This window comes from Schistocerca piceifrons, chromosome 11 (assembly GCF_021461385.2).
Source record: "Schistocerca piceifrons isolate TAMUIC-IGC-003096 chromosome 11, iqSchPice1.1, whole genome shotgun sequence".
Classification (NCBI taxonomy): domain Eukaryota; kingdom Metazoa; phylum Arthropoda; class Insecta; order Orthoptera; family Acrididae; genus Schistocerca; species Schistocerca piceifrons.
In genome coordinates, this window is record NC_060148.1 from 83635202 (window position 1) to 83652039 (window position 16838).

General features: G+C 39.9%; 1 protein-coding gene across 3 annotated transcripts in view; it reads right to left on the reverse strand.

Moving 5' to 3' along the window:
- Positions 1 to 16838, reverse strand: part of LOC124720053 (histone acetyltransferase KAT2A) — a 343302-nt gene that overhangs the window by 202300 nt on the left and 124164 nt on the right. For all 3 annotated transcript variants that reach the window (XM_047245315.1, XM_047245316.1, XM_047245314.1), the window contains one exon: positions 10741 to 10889. In XM_047245315.1, the coding sequence (XP_047101271.1) occupies positions 10741 to 10889 (149 nt within the window). The remainder of the gene's footprint in view (positions 1 to 10740; positions 10890 to 16838) is intronic.

Sequence of the window (16838 nt, forward strand, 5' to 3'; positions counted from 1 at the left end):
GATTCGGAAGTAGTGCGTAGAACTGTGGATGCTAGAAAATGGAATGTCAAGTGAAGAAATCTGAATATTTCCGAAATATTCAACTGTTTGAGTTCAATAGACGGGTGATAGCTGGAAACAGTTGCACTGTTTATTGGGAGAAAGCCATTTGACAGAACACAGCAAGAAAATGGTTTTCTTGTTTTAAGGAGGATTGTTTTGAAGTTAGTGACACTCCACGTTTGGGGTAGACTTGGATTTGACGAAGATTGTTTAAACACCTTAATCCAGAATGATCCGCATCAGTGTACTGGAAAACTGGCAAACGTTACGTGCATGGAACTGTGGATGATAGAAAGTGGAATGCCAAGTGGAGAAATCCAAACAGTTCCAAAATATTCTACTGTTCGAGTTCAATACAGGGATAATAGCTGGAAACATTTGCACTGTGTATTGGGATAATGCCGTTCAACAGAGCACAGAAAGAAAATAGTTTTCTTGTTTTAAGGAGGATTGTTTTGAAATTAGTGACACTCCATGTTCAGGAAGACCTAAGTTTGATGAAGATTGTTTGGATGTCTTAATCCACACTGATCCATGTCAGTGTACTCAAAAACTGGCAAATGTGATTAACTATGACGATTCTACCACCGTGCAACATTTGCGTACAGTGGGGAAGGTTAAAAAAACTGGGTGTATGTGGACCACGTGCTCTAAGACAAAATCACAAAAACCAGAGGGTGGCTGTATATGCATCTCTGCTTGTTCGTCATCAACTGTCTCGTGAACAACACCGACCATTGTTAGTGGTGACGAGAAATGGTGTCTTTATGCCAACATAAGGAAAGGAATAGCTGAGGTCAAACAAAGCAGTAACTTCCTGTACAAAGACTTGTGCGCATCCAAAAAGGTAATGTTATGCATCTGGTAGAATGGCGACGGTGTGGTGAACTGAGAATTACTTCCCTGAGGTATAACTGTCACCACTGACATTTACTGTCAACAGCTGAGATGTCTTGCAGACGCAGTCTGAGAACATCGACCAAGAAACCCGCGTGACGTGACACTACTCCACAATAACGCCTGCTCGCATTCTGCTGGACTGACAAAAAGCACTATACAATAGTCAGGTTGGGAAGTCATTCTGCACCCATCTTATTCCCCTGATCTCGCACCCTCAGATTTGCAGTTTTCTGCTGTCTATCGAACAACTTCGAATGAACTTCCTTTCCGGATGAAAGTGCACTGCGAACATGGCTCGACAAGTTCTTCACTTCAAAACCACACGATTTCTAGTCGTGGAATTGAAAAGTTACCCCAGTATTGGCAGACTCTTGTAAATAGTGAAGGAGAGTATATCATTGATGAATAGTATCTGTTATTTATACCTGCCGTGTTTATCAAATTCACCGACCCACTATATCTAAGGGTTAGCTGTCTCCCCGTGCCCCCTGGTATGGGGCTCGGCACCCCATTGTAGGGGCAGACAGCCATTTGACTTTCGGCACATTTAGCCTTGCCCAGACTGGTGAAGTGTGAACTGCTGGGCACGATCTTCGCATACAGCTGCTAGTGCAGACATCTGTGGCGAAGCTTGTAGCCTTTGTCCCTAATGACAAGATTGTAATGGAGCCCCGTTTAAATTTGTTTAATAATGTGGCCCCAAAAGCCACTAGGCAGCACAATATTCGTGTTTTCTCGCATTCTAAAGCATACTGGTCTTCGAGGTTGTGTTCTGACACTGCCAGCTTAGCTTTATGCTCCAGATGTACACATCTAGTGTGCCCCGTGCAGCTTTGTGAGATACACTGCTGTGTTTGCCTAATGTAGTGGGGACCACACTCACAACTGATGATATATCAGATGTTTGCAGTTGATGTTTGTCCTTTTATTATTATTTTTTATTATTTATTTTATGGCCTTCATTGGACCACTGTAGTCAAAAATACAAAGTTCTAAACAAGTTGTTACACAAGGATACAATTTGGTTCGACAATAACTTAATATGATATTTAGGTAATATAATTATTAGAGGCTATTCTTATATGAAAGGTGTTTTGCTCTTCTGTCTGCCCAATATTTCTTCATTCTTTCAGATATTTTCTTTCTTTCTTCATCTGAGACAACTCTTCCTGTACTCCTTTTATTGATTTTCATTTGTAGTCTGGTTTGCGGGTCTTGCAGTATTCTGGTTCTCTCTGTCTTGTTTTTTAGGTCATCTACTGTAATTTGAAGTTCTTTTATATCTTCCTTAATTTCTGTGATCCATTTAATGTCGCTCTTGCTATTCCACAATTTTTGTATTATTTTTTTTTACTAATTCTGTTTTCTGGAGTTCTCATCAGATGTCCAAAGAATGAGATGCGTTTCTTCCTGATTGTGCTCATGACTGGTTCTATTTTCTTATATACTGTTTCATTTGATGCTATTCTCCAGTGTCCATTTATTTTATACTGTTTATTTATACATGTCCTAATTAGTCTTCTTTCTATTTTTAGTATTCTGTCAATTTCTGCTGTATTAGTTGTTTTGAAGATAGTTTCAGCTGCATACGTTATTTCTGGTTGTGTAACTGTTTGTCCTTTACCAAGCCAAGCTTACCTTTCATTACTTGTGGGCATCAGAAGGTTACTTTTACTGAAGAATATCACTACCTTTGCTAAAGGAGGCCCAATACAGGTGATAAAGGTGAGTTTCTCTTTCTCTACTACTTCTTGGCAAAATTTGAAAACAAAAATGTTGTTTTGGGAGAGTATTATTAAAAAATTAATTTAGATAAGGCTCCATGACAATGTCATCAACAGGAATGACAGCTACAGCATAGGTTTGGTACGGAGCACCGCACTTAAAGCTACATGCTGAGACTGTGCCCTGCAATTGAAGCTTTGCCAGTCTGGGCAAGACTCAATGCTCCAACAATTGAATGGCACTCTGCCCCCACCACGAAACACTGACCGGAACATGAGGGTGGGGGGTGAGGGGGTTGGGGGTGGAGAGAGGCAACTGCTGTTTAGGTACACTATGTGATCAAAGGTATACGGACACGTGGCTGAAAACGACTTACAAGTTCGTGGTGCCTTCCATCAGTAATGCAGGAATTCAGTACAGTGTTGGCCCACCCTTAGCCTTTAGGACAGCTTCCACTCTCACAGGCATACGTTCAATCAGGTGCTGGAAGAGTTCTTGGGGTATGGCAGCCCATTCTTCATGGAGTGCTGCATGAGGAGAGGTATCGATGTCGGTTGGTGATGCCTGGCACGAAGTTGGCATTCCAAAACATCCCAGAGGAGTTCTATAGGATTCAGGTCAGGACTCGGTGCAGACCAGTCCATTACAGGGATGTTACTGTCATGTAATCACCCCGCCACAGGCTGTGCATTATCATCAGATGCTCGATCACGCTGCAAGGTGCAGTTACCATCCCCAAATTGCTCTTCAACAGTGGGAAGCAAGAAGGTGCTTAAAACATCTATGTAAGCCTGTGCTGTGATAGTGCCACGTAAAAAACAAGGGGTGCAAGTCCTCTCCATGAAAACACGACCACTCCAAAACACCACCACCTTGGAATTTTACTGTTGGCACTACACACGCTGGCAGGTGACGTTCACCGTGCATTCGGCATACACACACCCTGCCATCGGATTGCCCCATTGTGTACCGTGATTTGTCACACCGTACAACGTTTTTCCACTGTTCAATCGTCCAATGTTTACGCTCCTATAACCAAACAAGGCGTCATTTGGCATTTACCAGCGTGATGTGTGGCTTATGAGCAGCTGCTGGACCGTGAAATCTAAGTTTTCTCACCTGCGGCCTAACTGTCATAGTACTTGCAGTGTATCCTGATGCAGTTTGGAAGTGACGGTCTGGATAGATGTCTACCTATTACACATTACGATCCTCTTCAACTGTCGGTGTTGTCTGTTAGTCAACAGACGAGGTCGGACTGTACGCTTTTGTGCGGTACGTGTCCCTTCACATTTCCACTTCACTATCACATCGGAAACAGTGGACTTAGGGATGTTTAAGAGTGTGGAAATCTCGCATACAGGCGTGTAACACAAGTTGACACCCAATCACCTGACCCACGTTCCAAGCCCGTGAGTTGTGTGGAGTGGCCCATTCTGCTCTCTCACGATGTCTAATGACTACTGAGGTCGCTGATATGGAGTACCTGGCAGTAGGTGGCAGCACAATGCACCTAATATCAAAAACATACGTTTTTGGGGGTGTCCGGATATGGAACGATTACGTTATCTCGATAATTCACCAGCAGATGATGAGAGTGACAGACTCAAAATGTCACAGAATTTCAAAGCAGCTAGCCAGATGGAAGCCCGGTAAGATTTTATCAGTTTTAATTTGTTGTTTTTGTCATTGATCCACATTTCAGTGAAAAGTATTTACTTCTCCATAGTTTTTACAACCCTGTTTTCACGCATTTTTGAACAGTGGAGAAAACTTTTCCAGGGTATATATATGGACAAGGAAAAAAAATTTCCGGACTTTTCCCGGATTTCTCGGTTGAAAATACACTTTCTCTCGGGTGAAAATATATTTTCCCCGTGTTATGTGAGAGTATACTTTTCCTCGGCACTGTAAAACTTTTCAGTCTTTTGAATGTTTATTGTTATATAAATTTGAATTCCACCAAACACCGCATGTTACTTTACTTTCCAAGGCATTGAAATCGAGATTGCGACGCGCTTTTGTAAGCCAGTCATAGCTCATGTCATGTGATCTCCCCAGCTGATGACAGCATAGGACATGTGATGTAGTCAGCCAATAGCAAGATAACTCTTAAGTAGAGCGAACAAACAAATAAGAAAAGTTGATGGTTTAAATTAACATACATAGTGTTGCTACAAGAAAAACAGAGGTTTCACATATAATCGTAGTCTCGAAGATTAATAAGCTGCAAGAGAAGCTAAGCTTCCATATATAATGTTGATATTTTTTGCGCGTGTTACGTTTTAAGATATATCACACAAATGTGCCAGTAAAATTTTTAATAACGACGTAAATGTCTGATCTTCTGGGCTGGAAATTCTTCTAGATGGTCATCCTCAAAGAGTTGATTTTTAATTGAGAGTCAAACGCTCTGTGATTTAAGAAATTTATCGTAAATTCTCGCATATAGTTCATCTTGTGTAAAAGGAAATTTACTTTGAAAGTAACACTTTTCAAACCACCATCCACAATGTTTTCCCGTGACCTGTTAGAAACAGATTCGTTTCAGCAGTTACCAGAGAGCGCCAGATAACAGGCACCACCACTCTTGCGCAGCTATGATGACACAGGAAGCTCGTATGTCCGTACGTGTAAAACATTAAAAGATCTTGCACTATGTCACAAAAGAAACAAGACATCAGAGGACACTTCAAGTTCATCGGAATTTTGTGAACCATACTAAAATGCATAATTGAGCTTAAAGTGCACATTCGTATGTCCAGATTCTGATGTAAATTTTCTTGAGTACTAGTACTGTATTTTCTCATGTTTGGTTCTTTATTATGGCATAATGCCATGCAAGCTAGAAGTTGGAAACCGTGCACTTGAAATGCAGCGAACAGTTGAAACTAGCCAACAGTGTGAAATTAAACACTTCGTTTCAAATAAATTGACTGCCTCAGTGCAAAAGATTAATAAAAGCCAAATCTCTTTAGCAAAGTGACAAAAATAACTTCATTGTTCTGCAAGGTGATTTAATGCTTGACTGTCAGAAAGGTGGAAATAAAAGCTGAAAATAACAACATATTTTAGCCTTCTGTAATTATGCAAACGTATTTTAATTCATCTGATAGCTCCTGACCACATAAATCCGTTTTGTTTTCATTTGATGTGAGAGTAATAAACAAAGAGGAAACAGCAAAATCACTAAACATAAACACAGGTCACGTGGAGACTACCCACCTCCCCACTACAACTCAGACTGCTCTGTGCATCAGCCCCGGATCTAGGATATTTCCGAACCGGGGCAATACTAGATAGTGGCACCCAGCCACACATCCGTAGCCAGAAGCGGGAGAAGGTACTACTCATACGTGACTCAACTGTGCATGCACAAGAGCCCACCCACAACTGCTCAAAAGAATCTTATGTCAACAGAAGACACGTCACACTCATCGGAGGCAATTTGCCGTTATGAATCATTGCAAAGTCTTTCTAAAGCCTTTGACACACTTTGCTAATGGCGGACACTTGTATGAGCACTATGTTTTGTTGTTGTATATGGCGGATTTCCTTTGCGACTTAAGTTTTATTTTCGTTTTTTCTTCCTCTTGTTAATGTTTTGTTCCTGCAGTATTATCCTGCAGACGCGGGATACAGTAATATCCTTTGTTGGAATATTGGTTCTTACCAGTCACAATCACAAAAATTTAACTGAAAACTAAAACAATGAAACATTCCCAGAATTCTAAAAAATTCCCGGGTTTTTCCCGGTTTTCTCCCAGATGAAAAAATTCCCGGGTTTTTCCCAGATCTCTCGGTTGTCCCGGGTCGTATACACCCTGTTTTCTTACAAAAGAGCAAGGTTTGCTAGTCCCATTCTGACCACAGTTTTAATCTACAACGAAGTTTCACGGATTTTGTTATTATACACTCTTGTTACTTTCTGATTACATATCTCATCCTGATATATTCAAACTCATCAAATGGAAAATTTCCCAATCCAACTCAAAAAGCAGCCTAAGAGCTTATCAAATATCTAAGACAACCATTTAACTTGCAGAGAGTAGGCCAAGAACTAGTCACTTTCATGAATAATTAATTGTAGATCCATTGTCAGCTTTTAGCAGATTTACAAGTGCTGCCCACTTCCATATTCAGATGGAATGAAAAATTTGTATATTGCTCTCATGTTACAAGCCAGACTCTCAGTTTCAAATAAAAATAAAACATAAAATTAAAACAATACAAAAAATTAAAAAAAGAAAAGAGTTAAAATAGGGAGCACCATTATTAATAATTAACATGTAGCAGTACAAGAAAAAAAATTGATTTCATCATTGAAACTGTACCTAATGAAAACTCATTATTAAGTGAAAGAAAAGAAACTGTATTTCACTGGATATCATAACTTCCAATTCATGGTAACCAGTTGGGACATGAACTTTAATAGAATACACAAAATGCCCAAAATCTATATTACTAATCGATTAACCAAATTGCTAAGTCATGATCCCAGTTGCAGATTGTATATCTAATGGCTTCAAGGGGCAACAAAAACTTGATTTTTAATATTTCATTGAATTACTGACTAAATTTAAAAATTTTAAATACTGTGACAATCTACTCAATGGATGTGTAATTTTATGTTAAAAGTTAAATATGAGAAGGCCAGTATTACAGTTAGAAACTGTGTGTGTGTGTGTGTGTGTGTGTGTGTGTGTGTGTGTGTGGGCGCGCGCGCGTGTGCGTGTGTGTGTGTGTGTGTGTGTGTGTGTGTGTGTGTGTGTGTGTGTGTGCGCGCGCGTGTCAATACAGCATCATAGCATATTTAGCCAGTATCTGAATTTGAGACGGAGAGCATCTTGGGACTTACAACAAACTTTACATATAATTTCAAACCTAACAAAACATTTTCTCACTGACAAGCTACAGAATATGACGACGACAGAATAAAGTTTATTGTTGACTACATTTTTGGAGTTCATGCAGTAAAACTTCAGCATCAAGTATGGAATTTTAATTTATTACTTCTTCACTACTGACTCTATTCGCAACACACTTTGCCGACAGTACCTAGACGTATCAACGAATGTACATGCATAATTATACAACTGTAAGACACTGAGATCAGGATAGATTATGTCAAGCATCAAAATGAGTGGAAAAACTAGCTTTTGCCAAAAATGGAGCACAAATTATCCAGCCTATAATTATCCATTGTTTAATAATGAGAACTGTTAGCAGCATCCATCAACACCTTTGTACAAAATTTCCATCCTTCATGCTTAACATGAAATAAGTAGCATATTAACTCCAGAATGAGATTTTCACTCTGCAGCGGAGTGTGCACTGATATGAAACTTCCTGGCAGATTAAAACTGTGTGCCCGACCGAGACTCAAACTCGGGACCTTTGCCTTTCGCGGGCAAGTGCTCTACCATCTGAGCTACCGAAGCACGACTCACACCCGGTCCTCACAGCTTTACTTCTGCCAGTACCTCGTCTCCTACCTTCCAAACTTAACAGAAGCTCTCCTGCGAACCTTGCAGAACTAGCACTCCTGAAAGAAAGGATACTGCGGAGACATGGCTTAGCCACAGCCTGGGGGATGTTTCCAGAATGAGATTTTCACTCTGCAGCGGAGTGTGCGCTGATATGAAACTTCGCAGGAGAGCTTCTGTAAAGTTTTGAAGGTAGGAGAAGAGATACTGGCAGAAGTAAAGCTGTGAGTACCGGGCGTGAGTCGTGCTTCGGTAGCTCAGATGGTAGAGCACTTGCCCGCGAAAGGCAAAGGTCCCGAGTTCAAGTCTCGGTCGGGCACACAGTTTTAATCTACCAGGAAGTAGCATATTAACTCATTTGTAAAGTAAACGGAAGTCTGAAGTTGTTTTATACATCGAAGTTAGATTCTTTTAGAATTATGGATGGGCTGGTGTTGCACTAACCCGTAATAAAAAATAAAATAAATAAATGAATCTTTTTCTGAGAGATTGTACAGAATATCTTAACTTGTCGGATGAAACTCACTGGCATCATATGATAACTTACGCAAATTTATATCATTAATTGGAACATTGTACCAGGAAGCCCAAAAAATAGCTGTGTACCAACACTAATAGCATCAAAAAAATAAAATACAAAATATAATTAATACAAGAATTGGCAAAAAAAGTGTGTTTTCCCCTATAACCACGTTTCGCCAAGTATCCAGTGAGGTCAGCAGAAATTATAGCAAAAAATTTGGGTTGACAGAGCCTTCGTTAGTTGCATGCATAAAATTCTAATCTTGCAATCACAAGGTTGCTAGTTCAATTCTTCTTGCCAGGTACAACTTTATTTACTTATATCATTTTGAAATGTTAATTAAAAACACTGATTCATAATTTTTTAAACTAAACCAGCAACTTTTTATTTTGGTTTACTAATTGTATCAAAATAGAAGTTTTTGTACTTAAAATTTTGTACAAAAATGTGAAATGACTTCTTATTAATTGAACAAGTTATGTATACATCAATAATGCAGTTTTTAATGTTGTACTTGTATCTTTTCATAATGTCAAGAAATAAAAAGGTATTTAATTTTTTTTGTCATGTGTTGCGTTTTGGTGCCAAATTTTGATTTATTATGAATACTCAGATTTTCATGTAACCAGCAACTGAAACTATAATATGTTGTTTTATCCGAAAGTTTTTATTCCATACTTGTTGACAAAATAGTTCACCGGTGAATAGCCAGATACTAGTGTCCAGGTGGGCACAATATTTTGGCAAGCAATCACACCGCCATCAAGTTTGCTGCTGAACTTACGGCTTAGGAGTGGTGCTGGAGCGGCACCTTTATCTTGCCCGCCCCCCCTCCCGCACTGCCCCCCAAACTGCTGCTCTGTCCAGAATCTGTGCCATGAGGCAGGGATGGGTCGCCACCTCCTCCTGCGGACAGGTTACACACAGTTTGCACCCGGGGACACACATTGGTGGTATCCCTGTTGTTGCTCTACCTGCCCCAGTAGTTGGGAAATTGAGAGATCCTGCCGCCCTCTTCTTAACCAGTCGAAGTGTAGGTTCCCAGGCCTTACCAACGATGTAGGCACTATCATGATTGATTAGCAGCTAGCTTACTTGAATCTCTATTGATTCTTTAATGACACAGTCACACAAGTTAAAAGCCTGTGTCAGTACCTTTGTATGGTAGTAATCCTTTTTAATCAATTCTTTCACTGCTGTGGATGGGTATATACGTCCTGCTACAACATTCCCCAGGAGCTGTGGATGTGTTTATAGGAGCCCCTTTTTTGTTTTTAAAGACAGTGATCATGAAATAAAATTTAGTGAGACGAGCATGCTAGCCAGGACATTGCATTATTACGCACATATGTATAGGGAAGATATAGAGATTCAGAAACACCACAATTATTTTTTATAGTAAAGAGGAAGGCTTAAAGTTAGACAAGATATGGCGGCCAACTTTGCACCAAAGCTGTGACAATTGATTACCTTCAATCGAGAATAACGACGGTTGTCAGAGATAGACTTAATAGTCGGCCCCATATGACATATGGTAGTGCCCTCTATGCGCTATATATAAACAGGACCTCCACGGCCTGGCAGCCAGTCGTTGACACACCTCGGAAGGTGTTGCCTGCAGTTAGCAAAGAAATGTCGGGCAGAAGAAGTTTTAACTAATGAGATGTTAACTACCATATCAATCTGATATTAAACATTGAACGCAAATAAACTTAAAAAAAAAAAAAAACATTACATCTCATCAGGAATGAACCAAGGCCTTGGAATTACAAGCCTGGTACAGTATACACACAGCCACAAGGTTCTGTTGAAAGCCTAGAATTTTTTTGAACTTAATAGTGCCAATCTTCAAATATTCAAACTCGAATTTTTCAATGTTTTCGAGAAGTGTATAATACTGCTTTAGAAAACTGGTGTGTCTGAGACTGACAGTCAAATCCTATAAGTAAGTAAACACGGAGGAGGTCTCGTTGTGAGTGTTAGGCTGCAAGTTTTACCCTTTGCCTTCACAGACAGAGAAGGTGTACTGTAGAGACAGACAAGCAGGAGTGGCTACGTTCCCACCTTGAAGAGGTAGTAGTAGACACGCTTGGTGTCGGCGTCCTCCTCACGGTGCATGCTCATGAAGATGTTCTCCACGTCCACCACCATGCCCAGCAGCTGGTTCACCTCCTCCATAGACAGCGGAGGCTGCAGGTGGCTCACGTGGGTCTCTACACACAAACACACACTAAATTATATTTTGTGTAAATGCTCCTTGACAGCTGTAAGTTATCTGATGAATCTGATTTATAATGTAGTATAACCACCGACATCAAGCAGTACTGTAGAACATGATACACATAACTAATGTACAACCCGATACATATGTATATTTCATATTCGAAATTTCTCTCCACGGTCTATGTACTGTCTTTCAGTTTTGCATAGATAATTCTCAATTTCAATTATCTTCCAGAGTATTTTAAAACTTGAATCTAGTGATTTTCTAAACTAATAATTTCTGATAAAAATATGGATGAACAGAACACTCCCCCGTTTACATCAAGTAAGTTTCAAATTTACCGCAAACTGTAATAATAATTTGAAAGGTAAAATTAATTCCATATTCCAGTCTACGGCAAATAATTTAAAACCATATAGCCAATTGTTGAAGCCTGATATTAACAAAGTAATTCATAATATCTGAGAAAATTAAAAGTAATGTAATAAGTTTAAAATTTAGAAATGTTGATGCTGTTCTATCACGAAAAACCCAACAACTTTGGGAAAATGAAAAAGTGGTACATTTAGTAAATTCTGTACAATTGGTGTAAAACAGCAAAAAACAAACCCATTTAATTCAAACAACAATTTATAACACCAAGTCAATTGTTAACAAAACTAATCAATTTTTTTGAAAATATAGCTCGATAGACAAAAAATCTACTCACCAAGTGACGGCAGGAGAAAACATTAAATGTGCAAGCTTTTGAAGACAGTGGCTGCTCCTCCTTGTGGAAGGGTTGAAGGGGGAGGAAAATTTCAGAAAAGTCACCCACAACCCCAGGTCAGGTGAGACTTACCGGACAGGATGGGAAGGAAAGACTTACTGTTGTGGACTGAACTGGGAGACATTTGAAAACCTGAGAGCTTAAAGGTGGAGGTTAGCACAAAAAGGAATGCAGAGATTACTGACAAAACATCATGCAAGAGTTAATAAGAGTGGAAAGTTAAGTGTGTAATTTGTTGAACCACTATATCTTTTATTTTCTGACCTGTCTATTTTTCCCCACTTCCACGTCTACTACATACAGCGAAGCAGACTGATGGAGCTCTTGCAAGACAGACTAGGAGGATCCTACACCACTGCCCCATGGATTTGTTATTCCAAACTTGGCTGCAAGCCGTGCATCGGTGCAACAAATGATCTGCCAACCCACATAAATGTTAATTTCAGCAGAGGTATCACCACTCTGGCAGTCCCTACCATGATGAGAGGGCTACGCCATGCACCACAGTGATAGCAAACAGTAAGCAGTCATTCTCACTTTTATGCAGATTTCAGTTTCACATAGATTCTGCGTATAATATAAAATCAATATACAGGGGGGTTTCAAAATGTGTATACAGGTTTTGAGGCTTTGTAGCAGTGGTTACATTCAACTTACAATCGTGAACGCTACATCAAATGAAAGAGCAATGCAAACAGTTTTGTTTGTATAACTGTGTGCAAAGGGAGAAGTATGGGACAAACAGAAGTGACTGAAGAACTTGTTGAACAAGTGAGAGTCTTTCACATGTAGCTTCAAGAAATCAGTCTCAAAGGCTGGTTGTGAGTTTGCAAATCCAGTGATGTCTGTGTGGAGACATTTAAGGAGATACTTACAAATGGGTACCCAAAAAGAAACTGGAATTATTTTTTAAAAGCTATATAATTTCAAACTGTTAACAAAACAACCTTGTTGTTGGCGCCTTCAGTCCAGAGACTGGTTTCATGCAGCTCTCCATGCTACTCTATCCTGTGGAAGCTTCATCATCTCCCAGTACTTACTGCAACCTACATCCTTCTGAATCTGCTTAGTGTATTCATCTCTTGGCCCCCCTCTACGATTTTTACCCCCCACGCTGCCCTCCAATACTAAATTGGTGATCCCTTGATGCCTCAGAACATGTCCTACCAACCGATTCCTTCTTCTAGTCAAGTTGTGCCACAAACTCCTCTTCTCCCCAATTCTATTCAATACCTCCTCATTAGTTATGTGATCTACCCATCTAATCTACAGCATTCTTCTGTAGCACCACATTTCAAAAACTTCTATTCTCTTCTTGTCCAAACTATTTATCGTCCATGTTTCACTTCCATACATGGCTACACTCCATACAAATACTTTCAGAAACGACTTCCTGACACTTAAATCTATACTCGATGTTAACAAATTTCTCTTCTTCAAAAAAGCTTTCCTTTTCATTGCCAGTCTACATTTTATATCCTCTCTACTTCGGCATCATCAGCTACTTTGCTCCCCAAATAGCAAAACTCCTTTACTACTTTAAGTGTCTCATTTCCTAATCTAATTTCCTCAGCATCAGCGGACTTAATTCGACTACATTCCATTATCCTCGTTTTGCTTTTGTTGATGTTCATCTTATATCCTCCTTTCAAGACACTCTCCATTCCGTTCAACAGCTCTTCCAAGTCCTTTGCTGTCTCTGACAGAATTACAATATCATCGGCAAACCTCAAAGTTTTTATTTCTTCTCCGTGAATTTTAATACCTACTCCAAATTTTTCTTTTGTTTCCTTTACTGCTTGCTCAATGTACAGACTGAATAACGTCAGGGATAGGCTACAACCCTGTTCACTTCCTTCCCAACCACTGCTTCCTTTTCAGGCCCCTCGACTCTTAAGACTGCCATCTGGTTTCTGTACAAATTGTAAATAGCCTTTTGCTCCCTGTATTTACCCCTGCCACATTCAGAACTTGAAAGAGAGTATTCCAGTCAACAGTGTCGAAAGCTTTCTATAAGTCTACAAATGCTAGAAACGTAGATTTGCCTCTCCTTAATCTACCTTCTAAGATAAGTCGTAGGGTCAGTATTGCCTCACATGTTCCAATATTTCTAAAGAATCCAAATTGATCTTCCCCGAGGTTGGCTTCTACCAGTTTTTCCATTCATCTGTAAGGAATTCGCGTTAGTATTTTGCAGCCATGACTTGTTAAACTGATAGTTCAGTAATTTTCACATAGGTCAACACCTGCTTTCTTTGGGATTGGAATTATTATATTCTTCTTGAACAACCTTATCCCCTTCAAAATACTCTCCATTGTGACTAATACATTTGTCCCGCCAGCGCTTCCACTGTTCAAAACATTTTTTGTAGTCATCTTTGGAAATGGCTGATAGCTCCTTCCTCATTTCTTTACTGACTTCTTCAATGTTGTCAATTTGGTGTCCTTTCATGCCCCTTTTTGTACACGGAAATAAGAAAAAGTCGCTCGGAGCCATGTCAGGCGAGTAAGGTGCATGGGCCAGCGCAACTGTGGCATTTTTAGCCACCGATAGACATGGCTGTGTGTGCACGTACATTGTTGCGGTGGAAGAACCAGTCTCCTGTCTGCCAAAAATTGGTTTTTTTTTTTGTGAACACTGTCGTGCAAAATTCTTAAAGCTTCCGAGTAAAAGAATTGATAGCCTGTCTGACCTGGGGGAACAAATTCTGAATGAACTAGACCATTAGCATCAAAAAAATATATCAACATTGTTTTGATGTTCAACTTGGCAACATTTTTTCGGATGGGGTGACGACAACATCTTTCGTTGGCTTGAGTGCTTCTTTGTTTCTGGGTCGTAATCATAGCATCACGACTCATCACCAGCAATGAAAATCTGGATCAGTTTCAAGCTGTTGTTTTGAAGCATGACATGTTCCACCTCAACGTTCCTTTTGATTGACAGTCAGAACCCGAGGAACAAACTTGGCAGGAACCCTTTTCATTCCCAAATCTCCCATTAAAATCTGCTGAACCAAGGTACATGGTAAAACCCACTTATCTTTTGACAGTTGATCAATTGGCTGTTGACTGTCTGTGAGCACAAGCTCTTGAATTTTTTCAATATTTTTGTCAATTCGGTCAGTTGATGGATGTCCAGAATGAGGTTTGTCATCAATCGACATGTCGCCATTTTTAAACTGAGCAAACCACTTGTACACTAGAGATTTTCCAATGGCATCATCTTAGTATACTGCTCTCAACATTAAAACAGTTTCAGCAGCATTTGTCCTCAGTAGAAAACAAAATTTCAGAACTGTACGTTCACTTAAACTTGCCATCATAAAAAACAAAGCAAGAACAAAACAGCGCTAGCAAAAACAATTGCTGCAGGTGGACAGTACAAGCCAGGTTGACAACACAGGTGGCACTGAACAGGCAATGAGTTGCACTATACATGCCCAGTGACAGAAATGCATACTACACAAACTTCGCCCACAGCAATGCTGTTCGAAATACTTTTTTTTTTATTCATTTATTTTTTTCCACCCACTCATACAAATACATCCTTATCATTTACAGTTGTTGCAAACTCTAAAGCTTACAGACTACAGTTTACATGCCAACTTTGCAAACAAAATGCTGCTGCATGATGATGATATTCTGGGATGAGTCGCCATTGCACCTAAGCGTAAATTTGAGTACACATAATGTGCTCATCTCGGGGTCAACAAATCACCACAAGGTGGTACACTCACAAGATTCCCCTAAAATGAATGTTTTATGTGTCGTATCCCAGTGGAAAGCTTATGGGCCTTTCTTTATCATTGAGGTAACTGTAATTGGTGTTCTTAACCTGATACACTAGAACTATGCCCCTTTCCTCAATTGCAAGAAGCTGAACCACAGATCATCATCTGGCAGTGAGATGGTGCACTGCATCACTGGCTGAAGTCACTAAGCAACTGGTTAAATGACTTTGTACCCGACCACTGGATTGGGCGAAGGGATGGAGCTCGTTTTGCATTAGCTTCACACTCACTCGTGATACGTCGTCATGCGATCTTTACTTTTGGGGGTTCATAAATCATCATGTATGTGCATCTACTACCAGCTGATCTACCCAACTTTAGAAACACCACTGCCACAACAAATGCCCGACACACTGATCAAAGTTTGGGAAGAAAACATCTATCAACTCAACATGCGACGAATGGTGCTCACATTGCACACTTGTAAGAAAAACTGTTTCAGTTTCCCTTTCATTTGATTTATTATTTATAATTGTAATTGAGCTACCCATTCTTCTTCTACTGTATTTCTTTCCCCCATTCCTGTCAATTGTTCCCTTATGCTCTCCCTGAAACTCTGTTACAACCTCTGGTTCTTTCAGTTTATCCAGATCCCATCTCCTTAAATTCCCACCTTTTTGCAGTTTCTTCAGTTTTAATCTACAGGTCACAGCCAATAGATTGTGGTCTCAAAATGAAATCGATAGGAAGTGCAAAATGGCTAAGCAGGGATGGCTAGAGGACAAATGTAAGGATGTAGAGGCTTATCTCACTAGGGGTAAGATAGATACTGCCTACAGGAAAATTAAAGAAACCTTTCGAGATAACAGAACCACTTGTATGAACATCAAGAGCTCAGATGGAAACCCAGTTCTAAGCAAAGAAGGGAAAGCAGAAAGGTGAAAGGAGTATATAGAGGGTCTACACAAGGGTGATGCACTTGAGGACAATATTATGGAAATGGAAGAGGATGTAGATGAAGATGAAATGGGAGATAAGATACTGCGTGAAGAGTTTGACAGAGCACTGAAAGACCTGAGTTGAAACAAGGCCCCGGGAGTAGACAACATTCCATTAGAACTACTGATGGCCTTGGGAGAGCCAGTCATGACAAAACTCTACCATCTGGTGAGCAAGATGTATGAGACAGGCGAAATACCCTCAGACTTCAAGAAGAATATAATAATTTCAATCCCAAAGAACGCAGGTGTTGACAGATGTGAAAATTACCGAACTATCAGTTTAATAAGTCACAGCTGCAAAATACTAACGCGAATTCTTTACAGACGAATGGAAAAACTGGTAAAAGCGGACCTCGGGGAAGATCAGTTCGGATTCCGTAGAAATGTTGAAACACGTGAGGCAATACTAACCTTACGACTTATCTTAGAAGAAA